The sequence below is a fragment of the Empidonax traillii genome, unplaced genomic scaffold (assembly GCF_003031625.1).
Source record: "Empidonax traillii isolate 1590-97213 ecotype Southwest subspecies unplaced genomic scaffold, ASM303162v1 scaffold258:size685985, whole genome shotgun sequence".
Classification (NCBI taxonomy): Eukaryota; Metazoa; Chordata; class Aves; order Passeriformes; family Tyrannidae; genus Empidonax; species Empidonax traillii.
Window position 1 is genome coordinate 509,739 of NW_020955451.1, and position 15,786 is coordinate 525,524.

General features: G+C 45.8%; 1 protein-coding gene across 2 annotated transcripts in view; it reads right to left on the reverse strand.

Moving 5' to 3' along the window:
- Positions 1-5,177: 5,177 nt before the first annotated feature.
- The window catches only part of SLC25A26 (solute carrier family 25 member 26), an 83,084-nt gene continuing 72,475 nt past the window's right edge, over positions 5,178-15,786 (reverse strand). For both annotated transcript variants that reach the window (XM_027889296.1, XM_027889295.1), the window contains 3 exons: positions 10,835-10,899; positions 9,582-9,655; positions 5,178-5,634 (listed from right to left, as the gene is read on the reverse strand). In XM_027889296.1, the coding sequence (XP_027745097.1) occupies positions 5,538-5,634; positions 9,582-9,655; positions 10,835-10,899 (236 nt within the window). In that variant the 3' untranslated portion in view covers positions 5,178-5,537. The remainder of the gene's footprint in view (positions 5,635-9,581; positions 9,656-10,834; positions 10,900-15,786) is intronic.

Sequence of the window (15,786 nt, forward strand, 5' to 3'; positions counted from 1 at the left end):
TTTTGCACAGAGGATATAGGCTACTTACTTCTACCTCGAATCTCGAACTGATGACCTGTCAAAGGCAACCGACTGAGGTATGAGAAACAAGCTTGTATGGGGAACAAACTCCTGTTCGAGCGTCGTCTGATTGTACATAGTTTAAAACTTCCCTGAGAAGTATGAAGTGTTCAAAAGTCAACTTGCATATGAAGCACATAAATGCAAGGGATTATTGTGTAAAGAGAAAAGTATTTGATACAATTGTACATAAGAGTTTTCATATATAAATATATATATATAAATATATATATATCTTTTACAGAGGCTATTTTAATCTTTAGTGCATGGAAAACTGAGTGAAATTTTACAATTTTGGCAATATTGTTTTCAGTATCAGGTTGCTGTTAAACTTTTGTGAGAGAAATAATTCTGGTGCCTTAAATGCATAAACCGAACTTTAAAAAGCCAGACTGTTCCAAAGGGACTGTCCTCTTTTCAATGCAAGATCCTCTACATCAAGTACACCTGGGCTGGGGCAATCCCAGGTAGAGGTTGGGCAGAGAAGTGACCAAGAGCAGCCCTGTGGAGAGAGACTCGTATTGGTGGATGAGAGGCTGGACACGAGCCAGCCATGTGCATGTGCATGATTCTAAATATCAATTGGGTTACTTAGCACAAATTTCCTTCCCCTTTGAAATTTATTGCACTTAACACATTTAAACAGAGATCTTCAACTGTTTCAAATGAAGTTTATAAGGGAAAAAAGCAGTGGGAAATTACATAGCAACCTGATATTTTCCTGTTGGTGGAAGAACTTAAATTCCTTTATTTTTCAAAACTGCATAAAAATTAGTGTTTGAACTGTGACTGTGTGAGATGTTAGAGTGGACCACACAAGAGGCACTAAATAACTCAGCAACAGTGCGGAGCCCCAAAACAACCAGAGGAAAAGGCTGTCACGGCTAGGAAGCAGTCGTTACCAAAATAAATAACTTGTGCAGTAAACCAGGGGTGGTCTCACACAGTGCACCTTTCAAAAACATCATCACAGAAGGTGTTACCTGCCATGTGAGCTGTCACAGCACTGATCACCACAACACTCACTCCCAGAGGATCCAGCTTTACCTGCCTGAGGTGCCTGTAACGATCCAGCCTTGCCCTGCCTAGAGGGAACAGTGCCAGTATAATGCATTTTCACACCCAAAAAATACATCTGTTCTGGAGGGGGTTGGAAACCATAGAGCTGTTTTGTCAACAAAACTAAATCGCACTCCTAGGGGGACAGCTGTACCATGAATTCATACGATGCTTTTTTTTTTCCCCTGCAACACAATATTACACTTTGTAGTTGAACACCATTGGCCCCATCTGCAGCCAGACTCTGTATTATGAAAATATCACCTTCAAGTGAGTTGTGCTGCCTCGTGTAGCAGTTCTGGGCTAGTCAGAAATACACTCATTTAGAAGGAGAACCATGCATTTATGGTCGAATAGACTGTTAAATGGCAATGTCCCAAATATTTTTATGTGGTCTTTTAAGTTCATCCATTAATTGGGGAGGATAAAGAAATACCCACCTCAGTCAAACAGATCTTTGTCGCTTCTGACTTCACTGTGACGCTTTTTATTTATAGAAGGGCTGCTTTCTGTTGGCGTCATTACCTGTGGATGGAGGACTCCCAGTTCTTTGTGATTTGAGTTCTGCTAACATGAGGTTCCTAACTCTGGTGATGACTACTTTAGGGGAAGGTTTATTAGGGGGGTTTGTTACTTTTTTCCTTAGGAGCAACTCAAATGCCAGTTCCACTGAGGGCGAGTCTGATGGGAACCCACCTTTGCTGGGACTGGGGTTCAAAACAAGCATCAGAGACAAGGGCAGAAACACCTAATTTTCAGTTCAGGTCTATCATTTCGGGACCTGCCTGAGTGCTGCCACACCTGTGGGCTTCCAGGGATGCAAGGTGCCCCTTGGTGTTATTAGAAGCTGGTCCTGCCCAGCCTTACCTTGAGGGAAGGACCTCACCTCTGTGCCCAGCAGCTGCTGAGAGTGTCAGTGCAGAGCAGCAGCTGCCCCTGGATGAATCGAGGCGTAATTCAGCCAGTACCTGTCTGTACCAGTTCCTGACTATTGACACGTTTGCACTTTGAGACAGGTGGTGAATTATGTTGGGTGCCAAGTTTATTCAAAGCAAAGGAAATGGATGTTAGAAAATTATAAACCCGAGTGTAGTTTTCCCTTTACCGAAGGGAAAAGTGCTCCAGAACCGGCTCATGGAACCAGGGACACGGGGAAGATGGGAATGATACAGTGGATTCATTTTGCTGGCGGAGATGTCATCACCATTGCGGATACAAAAGCATATTTGCCACGTTAACATTTGAAAATAATGTTTCTGAATAAAGTTAACTGCCTAATGTTATGACTTCCACTAAATATGTGAATTTGCTGCTTCTAAGAGGCAATGTGAAAGAGGAAGTATTACTTTTGTGTACAAAGTTATTTATTTATTAGAAAATTTGGTACAATGTTGTACATTGAAAAACATGTAAGATATTGAAGTGTCTAACAAATGGCATTGAAGTGTCTTTAATAAAGGTTCATTTATAATATTACAGCTGTTTTGTTGAGAGTGAGCTTTTGGGAGTTTCAGTTGAAAATGAAATAAAATTCTAATCCATTGCTATAACTCTTCTCTGTCTCTCTCTGGTGAAAATGCAAACTAACTGCTAGTGTACCCACTCCTGAAACTGGACCATGAGATACTGTGGAACAGCGTGAGGCTCTGGCAGCCTGGTGTGTGGATGGGGTGGAATTTGGGGGCTGGGTTGAAAGACAGAACAAAGAACTCGTAAGAAATAGATTTCCAGTATATCAGCTTGCTTTAGTATCTGGCAAATCCCCCTTATCTTGGCACTGAGAACAGAACAGATGGGGGGGTGTGAGCGTGTGTGTAAGTAAAAACAGCTGCAGCTGTGAACACCTCTGGTGTTCCCAAACCCCAACCCCACCCTGGATGGAAATTCCAGCGGCAACTTTGGAGATAAGCCTGAATTCCTGCTTTAACTAAAAATCTCAATTCAGTTTCTATGTATTTTAAAAAAATAATAAAAGTATTTCCTCTTCCAAATTATAACTTTGAGTATAAAGCAGGTTGTCTTACTCGAAGTCCCTTAACATATGTAAGAGTTAATTTTTTTTTAAATGGAAAAGAAAAAACCTTTAGGAGGCTGGTGCCTGGTCTGAGATTCAAGTGTTATCCCACTTCATTCCAGTAATGGGCTAAAATTAATTTTTACAATTTTGCTAAAGTTGAAAAAAAAAACATTGCTAAAACTCAAGGCAAAGGGAAAAAAACCCTGCATTTTTAGGTCTGTGTTCCCCACCCATACTCCCAAAACTAAAAATGTCCTTTTTATATCAGGATCAGAAAAATTGGTACATGCAGAACAGCCCTGGCCACCTGCTGGGGTTCTCACTTGACTGGTGCTGTTCCTGGGTATCTTTGGCCTTCCCACAGCAATCTGGGATGTGGAGCTGGCCCATCAGCACAGGAGAATAAGAAGCACTGGGGGTGCATCTCCTCCCACCACTAGGCTGGCTAAAACAATTTGGCTCGTTGTTTGGCATATGTTGGGGGTTTTTTCTAAATTAAAAAAAATAAATCCAAAATGGTGATGACAAAAACTGATTATGCAATGTTAAATAAAAACAACAAAAAAATGCATCACAACCCAACGACTTTACTAAAGACGATTATTTAGAGCGCAAGTAATTAAATGCATCGACTGCACTGCTAACCCCGTCACCATGTTTAAAGAGCAAATATAAGTTAGATTTTGAGACAGAGCAATAAATCTCCTCCCTCCCCCAGCCCCTAAAATTGGCTCTGTTGCATATACAGAATGTCATAAAAGAGAGACAACCTCCAAGTGGCAGGAACAGCTACACCGAGCCCTGGTAACGGGTAGCGTTAACAACCAGCCAATATGGGACTTGGCTGAAATTCCCCATTTTAATTGAAGATTATTTTTAAGAATTAAGTCCTTTGTTCTGTATGTTTTACTTGTCTGCCAATTATTTTTTAAGTTTTTGGCCTCTAAAAGGTTTCATTACTATGTCATGGGATGACAGCCTTAGTCATGCTGGGCCGGGTCGGGTCGCACGTGCTCGCTGGTCATGCACAAACCTGGTTTGGTGTGTGTTCCTCCACCTACCTGTATATCATCCTCATGAGGCAAACAATCTCAAACTTAAATTACAGCACTCCAGGGGAGCACATCACCCCTGGAACATCCGTGCTGCGACGACCAGGATGGAGCAGAGCAGGCACAAGCCCGATGGCTGCCCTGCTCACCCAGCACGGCTCAGCCCACACGTGCCAGCTCCCACCTGCTCACCCACCGTGTGAGGAGCTTCCCAGCACCGTGGCCAAGCCCAGGGCAAGGTTTGAGACACCACTGCCTGTCCCAGCCCCGTCACCCACCATGCTGGCGCAGCCCAGGGAGGGGTTTTTTGGTGCTTCCACAGCCCTTGGCTTTGCCCACCCGGAAAACCCCACAGCAACCCACTCCACAGCACCGCTCAGCCAAGCTGCTGGAAATTGGGAGCTCCCAGCCCTGATGCTGGTAATGATTTTGAGTAATTCCAGTAAGGTCTTTTCACCGTGCTAGTCCCTGCACCATTTTGGCCACTACAGCTTCTGTTTCCTACACGAGAACTGCAGCAGAGCTTTGCTCTGCCTGCCAGCAGCCCCCTGAGAGCCCTCAGGATCCATAGCAGGAGAACTCCCATGTTCTCCCTGCCTTGCCTTCCCCAGGCTTCCTCCTGGGCTTCAGCACTTGAACCTCCTGCTCCTTCAGCTGCTGAGGGATGAAGACCAAAAGAAGGCAGAGCTCCATGTCTTTGCAAAAGCACAGCTGTAAAATAATACAAGCCTGTGCTTTTACTGGAGAAATGTGAGTCTGATTAATAAAGCTGCACTGGCTCCCACACAGGAATGCTTGCTGAGCACCTGTAGGTATAAACAGGAATATAAACTTCCACAAATACAGCTCAAATCAGAAACAAATGGATGATTGTCTTTTACAAAGAGCTCTCCCAACCCAGAATACTTTTGGTGCTGTTGGAGGGCAGCAAGGCTGTAACTCTATCAGCCCCTTCCCCTCCCCACGTTACGAGGCAGGTGCCACTGAACGATGAAAACTTGCTTTATTTCAGCCTCCCAGCTCAGCCCCCCGAGCTGGAGGTTTCCAAAACACTTGCCCTGCAGGAGTTCTAATAACGCCTTTCTTAGCCACCGTAATTAGCTGTTTACCCCCCCAAAACATTACTTTGCTGGCACAACTCTCACGATGACCTCACTCACTTTCCATGCAGGAAAATTTCATGTTTGGGAAATTGGATTATTGGAGGATTTGCTTCTCTCTAACAGCGAGAGTGGCTCTCAGCCTGCGGGACAGCTGCTGTGGCGGGAGGAAGGCTGTGCTCGCCGCCCGACTCCTCCTGCGGCTTCTCCAGCTCCTCGGTGGCCACCGGCGGGACCGGCCGGGCTGGCTCAGAGCAGCAGCTGGCGAGTCTTCTCGTATGTCCCCAGGAAGATGAAGCCTCCCAGGCTGATGGCTGCCATCCGTGGGACAACACCTGCGAACAAGCTGAAGGCAAAGGAAAGGTGGCTGCTGGTGGTGCTCGGCCGGCTTCGGAAAACGAAGCCAAGAAAAACTCTGTCTTGCTGGTTTCTTAAATCCCACCCCACTGCTCCCTGAAGGAAATCTGTCTGGACTTCCCTAACGGAGGACTCCCAAGGCTTGCGATTTTTAACCCCTCTCCACACTCCGCAGGTGCAGAAGGAAAGGGCAGGTCTTTGTGGCAGGAGCTCAGACACATCCACGTGGGAAGCATCCCATCATCTGCTGCCCCCATCCAGCCAGGGCAGAGGGACCTCCTCTCTCTGCCAGGGGCAACCCCACTGCAGGGACAGCCCTGCTCACCACAGCAGCCCACTCCCAGTAACACACAGGGTCCAGCTGGGATAAAGCAGCAACATTCAACTTGTGGTGCTTTCAGCCACCACAATTTTTAGGTGCCTGATCCTAATAGTTCTGGGAAATTAACAGGAAACTCATGAGAAGCCAATTGCTTGACACATCTAAGCTCCTAGATGGTTCAACAATTTCGGGATAGGCCAGTGCATTCCCCCAGAGGATTACAGGCTGCTTCCTTTGTGGCAAGCAAGGATTAAACATCAGGCTCGAATCCGTCCGGCATCCCCCCCACCTGGATGCATTGCCCTCAGTCTGGCTGAGCTCTGCAGGGACACTGCCCTTGGCTTTAACAAACACTGCATGGTCCCTGCCCAGGAGCATGTCCACAGCAGGACAAGGTGTAATTCCTGGTGAGGCCTGACTGCTCAGGAGCTCCCTGCTCCCAGCCTGTGCCTGGCTGCTCGTGCTGCACGGGGAAACCTCCGGCTGCAGGAACTCTGGCTGTAACGAGCTTTGCTAAGGAGCCTGGAGCACACAGGCAGATGGAAACATTTTATGGCTTTACTAGACAGCAATTGGGTCTATTACCATAATGACAGCTTTAAAACAGAGTAATTTGTACGAGGCATGTATGGACAGAGCACTGATAGGGTAAATCCTATGGAGCAGCATCGCTCCCAAAGCACACACCATCCCTCTCCTGCCGAATTAGGCGGCCTCATTACGGGAGCAGTGGCAGACACTCATTTCCAGAACAGCCCACTCGAGACACCCCTATTACACAAACAGGAGCTGATAACTGAGTTATCCAGAAGCTGCATCCCTGGCAACCCCTATTACTAAGCATCACTTCCAAGAATCCTGGCCCTACTTCCTCCAGTTTCCCATTCCCACCTGTACCTGTGGCCTCTCCAATTCACGCTCCCCCCATGGGCTCCCTTCTGGGGGAGGGTAGAGCTGAACAGCTGCAGGGAATTCCCAAATCTAGAGAGCTGAGCTTTGCCACAGGCCTTATCCAAACTGGTCCCCACTAGGCCATGCCTGCCCCCATCAACAGATGAGATAAATTGGATTTATCTCTGATGGCCCCATCAGAAACCGCTCTGGTGGGCACAGGTCTGCTGTCTAGTTGTATTTGCTCTCTGTCTGCACAGATTTCACCTGGCACTCTGCCACTCCTCAACCCCTAAGAGGAGACTAACAGGACCCCTGCAGTTATCCTCTGGATCAATCATTTAGGTTGGAAAAGACCTCTAAGATCATCAAGTCCAACCATTAACCCACTGCAAGCCAACCACTAAACCATGTCCCCAAGCACTACACCTACACAGTGTTTGAACACTCCCAGGGCTGGTTAGTCCACCACTTCCCAGCCCAAGTGGATAAGGCACTGCAGGGCCTGAACACAGCACAAAGGGGCCAGTCCCAGAAAAAGGGTCTGTGTGCTCAGCCACAAAACTCATGTATTGCCCTCTGGACCACCGAGGTGGCCATGCTGAGACAAACCACTGCTTTTCTCTGGCTACAGCTTTGCACCGAGCTCACTCTGTGGGCAGCTTGTGTTTTGCACAGCAGCCAGCAGGATCTGGCTGTGCAGAGCAAGCAATGTGGCTCACACCTGCCATGCCAAGCCCACTCCAACCAGGAACCTCATCGGAGGAACAGAACACCCGGTACGAGCCTCCAGCTCCATCCCCAGGTACACACAGGCTGGGACAAGCCATCTCACCAGATTTATCACTCCAGTAACCCTCATCTTTCTCACCAGTGAGTTGTGAAGCTTCATCCACGGCTTTCAAACACCTCCACCTCCTTGCGTGAAAAGCAGCTGGACAAGATGTAAACTCCCTTTCACAGGAACAGTTCGGCTACTCCTCCGAAGAAGCACACAGATCCTCTCACCCCATCCCTATCCCACCTCCCCCCTCAGGCCTGGCTCTCCCTGGACAGAAAGGGATGTGAAATTTCTTGGCGTGAAGCAGAGGGATTTACTAGGTGCAGACCAGGAAGCTGAGCCCTGTGCTCTGGTTTTAATAAGGTGGCAATAAGCAATGAGTCTTTCTGCCCTCAGAATTCCTCCTCTTCAAGCACGAGATTTATTAGAGGAGCCATAAATCATGTCATGTTGCAACTGGCCAAAAAAGCCCGACATTTTTATTGTTTTTGATTAATAGATTTATAATTGGCAGCAGGCATGGCAGCCTCTACGTTTATTTTTCCCAAGACTTTCTTCCTTTTCCTCGCAGCTGACGCAGCTTGGCCTCCTTTACATGTTACTTTTTCTCCAGATCACTTATTGTTTTGATTTCAACTGAATTGTGTTCCCTTTGGTCCTAGTCCACGGGTACTATCTTTAGGCAGAGTTTAATTTTGGGTTGTTTAGAAAAGGGCACTGCTGAAACACCCTGAAAAGAACACAAACACAAATTTTTACTTTCTGCTGTTGGCTGGGGAATAGGGGAGCTTTCCCCAGCCAAATCCATGCCTCTTCACACCCCTCAGAGCTCAACTGCCATCAGCAGGCCTCACTTCTCCCACTCCCTTTCAAAACATGCCTTAGAGTCCACCAAGCCATGAAGGACTCAAAACTCATCTACTGCCACATCACCTCATCACCTCAGAGAGGCAAACCTGAGACAACCCATCCCAGCACTGCCTGGGGGCACAGCTGGACCTCTTCCTGGAATCGGTGTTCAGGAACTTCCTGCAATTTGTTTTGAATTATTTCCCACATGTGTAGAAAGAGGACTGAACTTTCATTAGCTGGGCAAGCAGGGATCAGATGTTCAGAGAAAGCTGTCCCCCACAGAGCAGTGATGTGCAGGATGCTTTGGGAATGGTTTGCAAAGGTTAAAACAGCGCCCTGAGAGCATCGGCCACAGCGAGGGGGTTAAAAACCTATGAGAAATTACAGGGAAAAGACCCAAGTAAAGCTTCCAAAAATCTCTCCATTTCTCTTCCAGGCCATGGGCAGGTGGGACACAAACCCTACTGAAGGAAGCACAGGCTAAACTTCATGGGCTGGAGAAGTTGTTTAGGACATATATTCACTATGAGTGCCGAACAACTGGTATGAGTCACGCCCCCAAAAGAGGGCAAGGTGGAGTAAATGAAGCAGGTAAAAATCAACAATCATTTATGAGCCTTTGACACCTCAAAATGTTCTACAAATGCTAGCAGAGGAATCTGTGTTCCCACACCACTCTAAGGTCAGGAGAGCAATTCTCTGTCTCAGGCCTGAGCAAAGTGAGGCAGTTAAGAGATTGGACTGACATCACCCCAGACTTCCACAGCATAAGAAATTGCCAGGAGGTGGAAAAGACTGCCCATAAGGGAAAGATGACTCCTATGCCATCCTTCCCTGACATTCCAGGAGGGGGATTCACACACCTCAAGAAGAAACTGTGGTCCTCACTGCCACAAGATGTGCAAGTCTGAATTTAAATAGATACAAGTCCCTCCCCGAGGGACTTTTCTTAGCTAACCACTCTCTGTCCAGGTGTACAGCAACCAAAATCTCTTCTCTTTGACAGTATTTAAATATAAGCAGAATATCCCATTCTCTCCCACCCCCCGACACACAGAGATACAACACCCGAGGTGCAGCATGTCCTTACCCTGACAGGCCTTGTGTCCTCCAGATGCCACTAAGGGCAGTCAGAACATTCCCACTGGCATTTCTGGAACCAGCCTGCACCACACACAGAGAATGAGAGAGAGAGAGAGAGAGAAAGAGAGAGAGAGAGAGAGAGAGAGAGAGAGAGAGAGAGAGAGAGAGAGAGAGAGAGAGAGAGAGAGAGAATGTCAGCAGTGTATTGCACGTGAAAATAGCCTTAAGTGAAAACCAAAGGACAAACAGTAGAACTACAGATTCTGTAGTTATTAGATGTGTGATCTAGTTTGTGGAGATAATATAAAGAAGCTGTCTGAGTGGTCTCAGAACACCTCACAGCACCCTTCTTCCCCTACCAATGTTTACCTGGATGCCCAGGACAGGGGCACAGTTAAGTGAAACCTGGTTCTTACAGTTTTATCACCCACACTACTGAAAGACAAAGAATCTGCAACAGATGCAGCCCAGCAATGACAGATACACCCAGCAACGTGGCGAGCACAGATGTGTGTGACTTGGCTGGGGAGGTGCATGTTATCAACAAGTTACACCTCCATACTGAGAGACATGAGCAACAGGGTGAAAACCACCCATACAACCTCCAGGATGCCTGTCCTTTGCCAACACAACAGTTCTTCTCAGGGAAGAGAAAGGCTTTAGGAACACCCACCTGCTCAGGGCTTTTAGCTATGAAGCTGTCAGTTCTGCTCTGGGTCAGTGAGATGACAGGAACATCAGACCCACTGTCAATTTATAAACTTACTAAACTTACTGATCTTATGAGCAATCTTCCTTTTGCTCTGGTTGGCAGATGTAGGCCATCACAATCACTATGGCTTAAAATGTTAGGACAGAAAATCCAGTGCCAATCCCTCCTCAGAAAAAACACACACACACTCTGAAGCCCAACAGTTATCAAAACAACAGAGGAATAAATCCCTGATGAGCAGTTTAACTTTGGGTGTCTGACTCTGCAAGGATTTTCTCCTAAAGGCACTCCATGAGACTCTGGAAATCAAGCACAAGTCCAAGCCTTGTTTCAGACAAGTCCTTTGGGAAAGGACCAGAGGGGCAATTCAAGGAAAGGAACACAACAATTTCATTAGTTCTGCCTGTTCACATCTAATCCCGCCTTCGAGAACAAGGGCAGAAATGATTATTAATAGGTGCTGGATTTCATTCTGTAACAACCCTACAGAAAGCCTGGAACTACCCAGGCCAGTCACCTGTGTGTCTGCTGGACTCCTTCACTCTTACCTTTGCCAACATAATTCTCGTCTTCGCTACGTCGAGAGGTGTGGTGACTACAGCTGCAAATCCACCTGAGAAAATTAAAATACCAAACACAAGTGAGACATTGTTGGGTGAATATGAATGCCACACTGCCTATAATTCCCAGGGCTGTGGTCAACACTGCTCTGTTATTAATGCCCACAGCCTGTTCCCCCCCGTCAGAGCCCAGGTACGTTTGTCGAGGGTCTGCACACAGAGTGTTTTGTTAATGTGTGTTGAATTGAAAAAACAGCTCTATATTAGTTAACTGTAAATCCAAACATCCCCAGGGACACCACTGTCCTTTTGTTTTGGACTCTACATGTATGAACACGTGAAGGTTTTAATGATAACGGATTCCACTTCCAACATCTACAGCAGGTCTGAAAGGAAGAACCTGCTTACTCATTTGCAGAGATGGGAAAATAAACCACTGCCACTGTGTTCAGCCTTGAGAATTAAAGTCTGACCATTCAAATGCTACAAAAAGATAGAAGGATGCTCTGCATCTGAAACACACCAGCTTCAGGGGCAAAGATAACCACTGGATACAGAGAGACTGGATCTGGAGTCTTAGACCTGGGACTCTGTTTCAAGGAAAAAAGACAAGCCAGTGTTAGGGATGGAGCTCATCTCCAACAAATGAAATCAGCTCCACTCTGGATAACAACAACAACGTGAAGCTGCCCAAAGGTCTCAGAAAATTGTTAGAAGTCTGCTGCCACAAGTGCCATCTTCCCCTCAGGGCCATTTTTATCCTCTCTAATCACTCCCAAACTTCACCCTTGGAGCTCATTACTTTCACTTGCTGCAGCCAGCTCAGCTGTGACTTTCTTCCCGAAAGCCAGAAATCCAGCTTATCCATCTGCATGTCTCACCCACAAACGTGTGTGTCTGGCTCCACATTCTAACCCTGTGGCTACAGCCTGGCCTCTTGTACTATCCAGGGACCAACTTTGCTGCTTTTTCTCCCAGAACGTTATTCCCTTTGCCTTATTTCTCCATCCTAAAATTAACTATAATCTCTCCTCTTCTGTTCACAATATTTCAAGTAAGTAATTCATGCTGAGAAAGAGCCAAAGCGAAGGAAACTTCTGAAATGCAGGAGTAGTAGTAAGCAAAGAATGAAAGGGGAAGAAAGGGTGGAGAGGTAAAAGAGGGACTTGTTCTGAAATGTTTCTTCTTCCTCCTGTTTTTTTTTTCTCTGGAGCTTGTATAAATCCTGTATCTGCTACAGCAGGGAACAAAGTGACTCCAAAGACTGGAGCCTACACAGTACCCAGGGAATAAGCTAAAAATAATCTCTTTTCTGTTCCAAGTTTTAAGGAATGTCAAAAAATTGATTTCTCTTTTCTTGGGATGGGAGAGGGGGAAAAAGCATTTCTTCCAAAATGTGTAAAGTAATGAAAAAAAATCCATTTTCCCTGCTGGCTCATGTTCTTACCTGCATATCTCTCTCTCTCCATCACCTTAGCTTGAACATATTAAACCCCTGTTTTATGACAGAGGAGGCTGGGCCAGCTGGCACCCTCCTTGACTTCTTACAGTTAATTAAGGAACGTCCCATGACAGTTCAGGAGATGCAGTAAGGCACATGTGCAGTGCCCTGGATCTCAAACAAGACTAGCAGGAAAGCTGAGTTAGTGAAGAGCCCAAAATGCCTGGTTTAGGAGCAGCTTCCACTCCCGTAGGGTCGGCCCATGTGGTTCCCTCTGCCGGAACCTTTCCAGCAGCGGTGCCTCACTGAAAAGCAGAAAAAGGGGTTGTATTCAAGAAGGCAGAGCAGAAACCATGAGCAAGTTAAACTAAATTCCAGTCCAGAAAATCCTTTTTTACTGTGAGCCAGTTTTTGAGTAAGTGACCCAAAGGCTTTGAGGGAATGGTCTGGATAGAAGCTTTGGTACTCATGACAGCGGTGTATTTTTAGAACGGTAAAAATAATCTTCATGGAAAATACTGGCTTTACAAGTCTGGATGTAGAAGCCCTTCCTTTGCCCACAGAACAAGATAAAATTAAACAGTGAACACATGGCTGTCAGACCTGCAACAAGCAAAAAAAATCTCAAAGCATCACCCAGCTACAAAACTGATGGTAACACATTAGCCAGATCAATTTATTTCTCTTATCAGATCCCTTATATTTTTTTTATACATTTGTTCCTAAGAATTTCTTATTGGCAGCAGCTTCAATCTTGTCTGATAGAGTGATTAGAACAAACACAATTTATCCTGACACGATGTTCCCAATTCCTTATCTGAAAAGTTTAATCAAGGCTGATTGGTTTTCATTTTTTCCCAGCTTACATCTGGATCTTTCCTACTCCTGTGTTATTAAAATTTCAATGTTTCTTTTTCCATCACTGGGAAGTATTTGGTACAGACAGATTTACCAATCAATTCAGAACGACAACACCAACAATAAAATGCTTCATAAGCACAACAAGCAGCAGGATAGCGGCTAAATTAAAAGCAAGTTTGTATATGCTTGACAAAAACACAAGATTAAAGTTTGCATTTGCTGGGAACTGCTTTTTATTGAAGGCAGTGGAGTCTGACAAAATGAATTTGCTCCAGCCTTAACCCTAAATATCCAAGGTAATTTTAGAATTACTTTCCTCAACATTAGTGCACAGCTATCCAGGAACAGGCCACACCATCACCAGCCAGGTGAAGGAAATTAAAACATGGCTGTTTCCAATCATCAGATTAACATAACAGATACAAACTAGCACAGCCAGAGTCTACTCATTCAAAATAGGAGGGCTGTGCACTGCACTAGGACACATTGGGGCCCAACAGATCTTTAAATCACTTCTTCTTTATATTTAGTCATTCTACTCCTGCTGTCACTGAACTCTCCAAGAGCTGCCATATAAGGCTGGAGTCTGCTCAACTAGTCAGCAACCAGGAAAACCATCATAGTATCAAATGGGCAAGAAAGGCCCAGACACATCCAGCCTCACACTTCTAATCATTCCAACCTCTCTGCAGAGCTGATGGAGAAAAGGGCACCTTTGCAGGCAGTCTGTGTCCAGACTCACTCACCAGCTCACTCCTGGACAAGGCTCCTTTCTCCCTTGCCCTAGAAAGACTTGGGCTCAGCAGGTAGGCATAAACATGGATTTTCACATGGGAGAAGGCTCTTGGCTCATTAATACCTCTAGCAGAGTGACAAATTCCTCTACTGGGAAAATAAACCTTCACTCAGTAGTGGGAAATTCATCACCTGTCTCCCAAGAAGTTACAATGGTCACTGTATATTCACACATCAGCTGAGCTCAGGGTGTTAAACAGAAAATCCCTCTGCTACTCACACTTTCCCAGGGACCAGTTCTTGATGGAAGTGCTAGTGACAGACACCTGCAGAGAATGGTCTACCTTTATTTGGCAACAAGAAGAAAAAGTCTTGAAGATTAAAGGTTTTCCCCTAGGTTCCCGCTGGTGTTTTCTGCCCTTTTTAGCTGCCATACACAAATAAAAGCATCAGAACAGAGTGAAATATTTCACCTGAGAACAATACACAGCCCTGGGTCCTTGCAGTAAGGTGGCTGCCTGTAGAATTTGCAGCTACAGGAAAATGATTCACAGGTACTTTGACACAATCCTCACACAAGATCCTATGAAGGGAGGAAGGCAAGTTCTCCTTCAGTCACCTGTTCTAAAGGGTCCAGGGAACCCTTCTGGCCTTCACAGAGGTTTCTCTTGATTCTGTGTTCCTGTCATCTGACAAGACCCCTGCTCTCTATTCTGCAATATCAGCCCAGTTCAGTAGCTCAAGCTTGTTTCTAGAGACAAGAACTTGTGCTTGACTAATGTCCTTGTTGGAATTAGCCTGTCTTAGGAAAAGAAAGAAATCCACATCAAGCTGTACTATTGGCTTTCTTCACTATTATTTTCTGTCCTGTCATCTGAAGGTTACCCAGGACTGATTCAGGATCGAATCCCAAATCTGGGTTGAAAAACTAAGTGGCTCAGGTCCAACCTAAACCTCACAGCATCCTCTTACACTGACTGAATTCCAAGTTCACAAATGGCCTTTTTCAGAACTCTTCAATCAATAGGTTCTTATTTGAACTTTTATTTTATTGATATTATGTTAATTTTTTTTACAAGGAAGTTTATTCTGGTCCTTTATCAGTGTGGGAACAGCACCTGCCAATGGTAGAGCAAAGTGACCCAGGAACCTTTTTGAATTTCAGCAGAAATACCAAGACAAAGCACTGCTTCCTCAGAGATTTAACTAATTCGGGGTTAGGAGCCCAGTCCAAGCAGACTCTGCAGGGAAATCTTGAGAACTACTCAAAAATTTATTCAGAGCTATAGAGTTAAAGAGGCTTTTAGACACAGTGTGTAATCTTGTCAGAGCCGATTAGATCAAAACAAAAGTGATGGGAAATCCTCCCCGTTAATGTGCAAAAAGCTCTCGTTAGTGCCTTACGTCTCACTACACTTGCACCTCCATCCTCGGTGACTTTGTCACCACAGAGCATTAATTATTAATGTGAAGCCACACTTTTTTTTTTAGATAGAGAGAAAGAAGGCATCTTAACAGAGGTAATTTTCAATCCCATCAAATGGACATTTAAATTCTTTGACAAGCTGGAGACCTCCAGGGCAGTACTTTGCCTTCCCGACAGCTAATACCCGATGGCAGGGTTTCCTTGCCACTGTCCCACTGGAGGACACACAAGACTCAGCCAGAAGCTCCTCTGGGACAGCCCAGAGAAGACTCAAGCATGGAGCACAAGCACAATCATGCCTGGCCTGCCCACAGCATGGGGACAGTGCCTCTGCCTCCACCCTGTGCCCAACTCTGGGCTAGTGTCCAAATGAGGCAAGGTTCGGTTCAAACACAACCTGGGGCTTAAAATACGAAGATCTACCCTTGGGTTCTTCCCCACCAGCTGCTCAGATACCACCTCCTCCCACTCCATCAC